The 7,906-nt window shown below is 45.4% G+C and overlaps 1 protein-coding gene across 2 annotated transcripts in view; it reads left to right on the forward strand.

The window, feature by feature from the left end:
- Positions 1-7,124, forward strand: part of RTEL1 (regulator of telomere elongation helicase 1) — a 152,709-nt gene extending 145,585 nt beyond the window's left edge. For both annotated transcript variants that reach the window (XM_070744420.1, XM_070744422.1), the window contains one exon: positions 6,675-7,124. In XM_070744420.1, coding sequence (XP_070600521.1) covers positions 6,675-6,767 — 93 coding nt within the window. In that variant the 3' untranslated portion in view covers positions 6,768-7,124. The remainder of the gene's footprint in view (positions 1-6,674) is intronic.
- The last annotated feature ends 782 nt before the right edge of the window (positions 7,125-7,906 follow it).

A 7,906-nucleotide genomic window follows, 5' to 3' on the forward strand; every position in this document is an offset into this window, starting at 1 on the left:
GGCATTTATTAAATAGCAATAGCACTTCGACTTGTATATATACCACTTCACAGTGCTTTACAACCCTCTCTAAGCTGTTTACAGCAGTGTTTCCCAACCTTTTTTGAGCCATGGCGCTTTATTCATATTTTCAAAATCCTGGGGAACATTGAGCGGGGTGGGGAGGGTGGTGGGGGGTCTAAAAAAAGTTTGGACAAAAAAATATCTCTCTTCCTCCCTTTCGCTCTATTTCTCTCTCCCTCCCTCTTTCTTTCTCTCTCTTCCTTCCTTTCTTTCTCTCTCCATCCCTCTTTCTCTCTTCCTTCCTTCCTCTCTTTTTTGCTCTTTCCCTCTCCCTCCTTCCCTCCCTCTATGTCTTTCTCTCTCCCTCCTTCCCCCCTCTTGCTCTCTCTCTTTCTCTTTCCTTCTCTCTCTCTCTTTCTCTGTCTCTCTTGCTATCTCTCTCTTTCTCTTTCTCTCTTTCTCTCTTGTTACACCACGCCGGCAACAGTGGCATCGGGCAGTATCCAGGGGTGGCGGCAGAGCGGTTGATTGCGAGCTGGAGCCCTGACAGTGGCAGCTGGATGTACTGCTGGATGCCGTATATGCTGGTGCTGCGCTGGGCATGGGTGTGGGGCTGGCACCTCCAGCCCAGCCAGCAGGCCAGTTCCAGCCTCGCAGCACCAGCATGTACAGCGTCTAGCAGCACGTCCAACCGCCACCGTCTGTGCCTCTACCCTGGAGCTCCCTCTCGCCCCCGCCATCCCCCGGTGACTGCCTGGGGCCGCTGCAGCCGGCACCCTCCCGCTCCAACTGCCAGTGCCCTCCCCCTGGGCCCCAAAGGATACTTGTTGCCGTCCCCGCCAGGGAAGCTCCAGCTGGGCGGGGCGGGGCGCTGCCGGCGGCTCCGCTCTGGAGCTCTTGCTTGCCGCCGCCATCCCCCGGTTACTACCCGGTGCCGCTGCTGATGGCACCCTCCCGCTCCCGCTGACAGTGCCCTCCCGCCGGGCCCCAAAGGACACTTGCTGCCAACACCAGGGAAGCTCCAGCTGGGCGGGGCGCTGCAGGTGCCTCCGACCTGGAGCTCCCGCTCGCAGCCGCCACCCGGCTACTGTCCGATGGTGCTGTTGCTGGCGCTCTCCTGCTGGGTCCGAAAGCTCATCTGCCGCAAAGAATGAAGGCGCAAAAAAGGAGGTGTGAAGAATGAGCTCAGCTTCCGGTCTCGGAAGCTGAGCTTCACGGCACACCTGACCATGTCTCGCGGCACACTAGTGTGCCGCAGCACACTGGTTGAAAAATACTGGTTTACAGAGTCAGCATATTTCCCCCAACAATCTGGGTCCTCATTTGATTGACTGGATATGTGATATATGATGGAGTCGTCTCTGGACTTAGTTGTTTTCTTGCAGACCCAATTAGGCAACTGCTTACTCCAATAGCCTCCTTTTGCTGGTGGGCATTGGAGGACCAGGGGCCTCTCTCTGGCTGTCTCACTACAAGCCAGCCTGATTGTTAATGCCTGCCAGAAAAATGGTCTTGAAGATGCTCCTATTGATATTCCTTCCGGTATACAAAAGAAGATCCTTTCTGCTGTTCTGAGGCTGCAGAACACATTCTACACCACGTAGGATAAATTTCATGCTTCATCATGTAGGATATATTTCATGCTTCATCACGTAGAATAAATGCCATAAATGTCATCCTTCCTCGGCGGTTTAGTTGTGAAATTAAAATAAATATTTTGAAGGTTAACATTTAAACTTTGGCAGCCACTTCGTTGCATGTCAGATTGCTAAATAAATGAAGCCAAGAGAAGAGAACCTCTGTAGCTGAGGTTAGACTTTTTTATTGTTGTTGTTGTTGAGATTCTGGAAAGAGTGTGAAGAAGACCAACAAAGATGATTAGGGACCTGGAGTATACTGCTCAAAAAAATAAAGGGAATACTTAAACAACAGAATATAACTCCAAGTAGATCAAACTTCTGTGAAATCAAACTGTCCACTTAGGAAGCAACACTGATTGACAATCAATTTCATTTTGTTGTCAGCACATTCAACTTTGTACAGAACAAGGAATTCAATGAGAATATTTCATTCCTTCAGATCTAGGATGTGTTATTTGAGTGTTCCCTTTATTATTTTTTTTGAGCAGTGTATGTATGAAGAATGGTTGCTACAATTGGGGATGTCTAGTTCAGTGATTTTCAACCTTTTTTGAGCCGCGGCACATTTTTTACATTTACGAAACCCTGGGGCACATTGAGCGGGGGGGGGGGGGGGGGGGGCTAAAAAAAGTTTGGACAAAAAAATTCTCTCTCTCTCTTCCTCCCCTTCGCTCTATTTCTTTCTCCCTCCCTCTTTCTCTCCCTTCCTTCCTCTTTCTCTCTCTCTCTCCATCCCTCTTTCTTTCTCTTCCTTTCTCTCTTTTTTGCTCTCTTTCTCTCCCTCCCTACGTCCCTCTGTCTCTCTCTCTCTCCTTCCCTCCCTCTCTTTCTCTCTCTCTCTTGCTTTCTTTCTCTTGCTTGCTTTCTCTCTCTTTCTCTCTTTCTTTCTCTTGTTCTCTTTCTCTCTCTTGCTTTCTTTCTCTCTTTTGCTTTCTTTCTCTCTGAGCTTCGCGGCACACCTGATCATGTCTCACGGCACACTAGTGTGCCACGGCACACTGGTTGAAAAACACTGGTCTAGTTTAATGAAAAGAAGGACTAGGGGTAACATTATTATTATTATTATTATTATTATTATTATTATTATTATTATTATTATTATTATTTATTAGATTTGTATGCCGCCCCTCTCCGTAGACTCAGGGCGGCTCACAACACAATAAAACAGTTCATGACAAATCTAATAATTTACAATTTAAAATATTTTTAAAAACCCCATTATTAAGCAGACATACATACAAACATACCATACATAAATTGTATAGGCCCGGGGGAGATATCTCAGTTCCCCCATGCCTGACGACAAAGGTGGATTTGATGATGCACAAATTCGAGCAACCGATAAGGTCCCCCAAAGTTGGCCTTCTCCGGGTCCCGTCGACTAAACAATGTCTTCTGGTGGGCCCCAGGGGAAGAGCCTTCTCTGTGGCGGCCCCAGCCCTCTGGAATCAACTCCCCCCTGGAGATTAGAACCGCCGCCACCCTCCTTGCCTTTCGTAAGTTACTGAAGACCCACCTAAGTCACCAGGCAAGGGGAAATTGAGATATCCCCAGGCTTATATAGTTTATGTATGGTATGACTGAGTTGTATGGTTTTAATGATGGGTTTTTAGATGTTTTTTTTTTAAATATTGGATTTGTCACTTGTTATTATTGTTGTGAGCCGCCCCAAGTCTTCGGAGAGGGGCAGCATACAAATCTAATAAATGATGATGATGATGATGCAGTCTCATAATCAGTGTTCCCTCTAATTTTTTTGGGGGGTGGGCGGAAAAGTATAGTGTCTGAGCGGCAGTCCCTTCGGGACTGGGCGGCACAGAAATAATAAATAAACAAACAAACAACCCACCCTGTTTTGCCTCAGAGAATTTCAAAATAAAATACTGTACTGTGTGTCTATAACAGTGAGCTCATAATAGGGCAGCTCTATCAATATCAAAATGCCACTTAAATAGTTGAGCTAGTTTCAAACTAGATTTTGATTTTCTTTCTCTCTTCCTTACTCCCATTCTTTTTCTTTCTCTTTTCCTTCCTCTCTTTTTTCTATCTGTGTCTCTCTCTTCCTCTCTCTCTCCTTCCCTCTCACTCTTTCCCTCTCAGCTTCTGGGCAGGTTTGGAAAACTCTGAGTTGATGATGATTTTTAAATGAGCGATTGCTCACTGCTCAGCTTAGAGGGAACTATGCTCATAATATTTGAGGGACTGCCACAAAAAAGATGGGATCAATTGATTTTCTAAAGCCAAACAAGGAAGAATTAATCCAGGAGAGATTCAACCTAGAAATTTAGAGAAATTTTCTGACAGTACGAGCAATCAAACAATGGAACAGAAGTTGCCTTCAAACATTATTGGTGCTCCATCACTCGATGCTTTAAAGAAGAGATTGGAGAGCCACTTGTCAGAAATGGCACAGGGCCGTGATGGCGAACCTATGGCATTCGTGCCACAGGTGGAATGCGGAGCCATATGGGAGGGCACATGAGGCGTTGCCCTGTGTCAGCTCCAGTGCTCATGTGCGCGCTAGCCAGCTGACTTTCGGCTCCGAAAGAACCAAAGAGTTTACAACTAAATAAGACATTGATTTTGACTTCTTGGGATTTCTCGTCTTTTCTCCATTGTTTTTAGTATCCGGGCCCTTGTATAAACATCTTGTTTCTCTACAAACATAGCTGATTTCCTCAGTGATGTCCTAACTTATATATATCGTTGTGGTTAGCTCTGGCCCTGCTCCTGCCCCAAGGACTGTGGATGTGGGGGAGACATCCACATGCTGCAGGCCTGTTTTGCCCCCGGTGGAATCTGCTGATGAAGGCTCCTCTGACCAAGAAGACATGAGTGACAGGGAGGAGGAGAGTGGGGCAGACAGCTCAGAAGGAGATCAATTATCTAGCTCCTCCCTGGATTCAGGACAAAGTTAATGATACAACCACGCATGCGGAGAGCGATGCATAGGCAACAACAACTGAGAGATTATTATCAAAGAAAATGAGGCCACCTGTGGTTGGGTGGGGCTGTGGTCATTAGTGAGGCTGCTATAAATAGCAGCCTGTGGGTTTGGCCATTGTGGAGGATTATCTGATCGTTGTGTTTCGTGACTGCTTTACTGACTTTGACCTTTTGTGTGCTGATTTTCCCCGCTTTGAAACTAAACCAGAGCAAAGTGTGTTTCACTTTGTGAAAGAAGAAGGACTGTGAATTGCCTCACAGCTGCAAGATAAGTATCACAGAACTGATAAGGGACTTGTACAAATTACCAGTTGGTTTGGAGACAAGTGCTCTTTGTTATACAAAAAGAATGCTCTGTTTATTTGCATTTTTGGTATAAAGAACATTGTTTTGAATTTTCAAACGTGTGTGTGTCTGAAATTGTATCTGTGCATTTTTGGGAGGATTCTACCAGAGAGCTCAACGGAACATATACTGTATACACAGCCAGATCTTTGGAGAAAAGTAAATTGTTCCACAATGTTTTACCATTGTGAGTGAGAAATTACTTTTGTTGTTATTTGTGGTGGTGGTTGTATTATTGGGGGGGGGGGTTATTCCAAGAGCTTTGCGTCATTATCGCTTCAAACCAGTGCTTCTCAATTATTTTCTGTTATCTCCCCCTAGGAAGAAGTAAACCTTTTGCACGCGCCCCTCCCATCGTGATAATTGTCTGCAATATTCAGCATGCTTTCGCTGAAAAAACTCAAGCTGCTTATCAACGGGTTTAGGGTGTAATGTGTTTAAGTGAAACCTTAATTTATTTGGCTCCATGCTGTCCACTGCCAACATTTTTAGACACAGTAAACATAGCGGTCTTTCCTCGTCTCCCACCGTAGTCACAGTGAAGCCAAGCACTACATACACTTCATCATATTTCCTCCTCTTAGCTTTCTGGAGACTTACATTTGTCTCATTAGCTCTGTCTCTCTCTCTCCTCCTTTCTTTTCATCCCTCTTAACTATTTTTCCATGGCCTTTCTCTTAAGGGTTTTTTTATCTGCACTTCATATCTCCTGCTCTGTGCTGTGTGCTATTGCTCGGTGCAAAAAAACCCCTATTCCCTTCAGCCAAAACCCCCCCCAGCATGTTCCCTGAGGTCACCCCCACGACCAGCATTATTGCCCTGCACCCACTAGGAGGGGCCACCCCACTATTTGAGATGCACTGCTTTTTAAACCAATGTATCTTAGCCTTAGCAACTTTTAAACATTTAAAGTGGGAGTGCTAGTTTGTCTGTCTGTCTGTCTGTCTGTCTATATCTATCTATCTATATCTATCTATCTATCTATAAATCTATCTATGTATCTATCCTATCTATCTATCTAGCTATCTAGCTATGTATCTATCTATCTATCTATCTATCTATCTATCTATCTATCTATCTATCTATCTATCTATCCTGTCTGTCTGTCTGTCTGTCTGTCTGTCTATCTATCTATCTATCTATCTATCTATCTATCTATCTATCTATCTATCTATCTATCTATCTATCTATCTATCTATCTATGTATCTCTATCTATGTATCTATGTATGTATCTATCTATCTATCTATCTATCCTATCTATCTATCTATTTATCTATCTATCCATCCATCCATCCATCTATTTAATTGGATTTGTATGCCGCCCCTCTCCGACGACTCTAGTGGTTAAGGTATCAAGCTAGAAAGCAGGAGACTGAGTTCTAGTCGGCATAAAAGCCAGTTAGGTGACTTTGAGCCAATCACCAGGAATCAGTGAGTTGTAGTCCCATCTTAGTCATGAAAGCTGGTTGGGTGACTTTGGGCTCCTTTTCTCTCTCTCAGCCATTCCACCTCACAGGGTTGTTGTTTGGGGGAAACGGGAAGAGGGTAACATGTTGGATATGTTTGCCACCTGGAGGTATTTGTAAAAATAATAGAGGAGGATATAAACAAATAATTTGCACTTTAATTCACTGTCTTAAACAAGATAGGCATCAAAAGATGACCGAAAACTACTGTAGTATGAGGATAATGAGGCAAAAATACCATATATTTTACTGCTCTTGTGTTTCTCCACACAGCTTGCCAAAAAGTGCCCAGAATGCCAAGCAGATACGAAGAGAAGACATCTGGCCATCTCTTACTGGGCAGACCCCATTAGGAAAGACACGTAGAGTGAACACAGGAACTGCTCAGCCGGATCTGTAGACTGTGGCTTGCTCCAGATGGTGGAGAAGAAAAACAAAATTGCAAGTGGTTTAAAGTCAGTTTTTTGGACCCTCCATCCCACCCACCCCCGTTGGGGTTCCTCTTCTCTTAAGTGAAGCCACGCGGTCTTCTTCATTACCCTTCTCCAGATGTTTCAATCACTCAAGTGCTCCTGTTAGTTTTAATCAGTCAATCCAGACAACATTTAAATCAGGGTTAACATTTTATTATATTTTTCTAATGATGACCTTTGAGGTGAGGCCTTGTACCAAAAACCTATTGTCTTTATTATGGGAAAATTAAAAAGGACTTTGTAATATGGACTCTGCCTGACGCTTTCTATTCGGTTTCTGAAAAATCACCCTTTACATTTTGTTTTGTTTTGTTTTACTTTGCCAAATGAAAAGTTTCCATTAAGTCACATTATTAGTTTGAATTCCCACAAGATCTGAATAGGCATGTATATTAAACAAAGGTATACATTATAGGTAGTCCTTGATTTATGATCACATCTGAACTCAGAATGTCTGTTGCGAAATGGTAACAGTGTCAGCACCCCCAAATAGCATCTGAGAAATAAATCAGATTCCAATCCAATCCTCTCATCCAAGGTTTGATTTATTAACAGAGCCAAGTTGCTCACGCTGTTCCCAATCCCGATACTAACTTCCTTCCAGTACCCCATCCAGGTTAAGGTTCATTCCCCCCACACCCACAAGCACCGTTCCCTGTAGGTTGCGCACGTGAGCGCGCGCGCACCCCAAAATACCGCCCCGCGCGCCCTTTTCCTTGAGCGTGCAGTCCCCATGGGCGCGCAGACCCGCGGGGGGGGAGGCGCCGGCAGCAGAAGGGAAGGGAGCTGCAGTCGCCCCTGCCTCCCCATGTTGCCTCCGGCCCCCTCGGCCTTTCGTCACTGCCCCCCGCCCGATCCGCCCCCTCTGCTCCTCCGCCGCCTCCTACCTTTGGGCACGGCTCCTCCGCACCCGGAACGCACGCCCTGCCCGTCTCAGTCCCTTTGCTGAGAGCACTTTCATCCCGGGCTCTCAGCAAGGGGGTTGTAGGAGAGGCGGGGCAGGTTGCGCACGCTCCCTATCTCCATACCAGG

The sequence above is a fragment of the Erythrolamprus reginae genome, chromosome 3, assembly GCF_031021105.1.
Source record: "Erythrolamprus reginae isolate rEryReg1 chromosome 3, rEryReg1.hap1, whole genome shotgun sequence".
In the NCBI taxonomy this organism is placed as follows: Eukaryota; Metazoa; Chordata; class Lepidosauria; order Squamata; family Dipsadidae; genus Erythrolamprus; species Erythrolamprus reginae.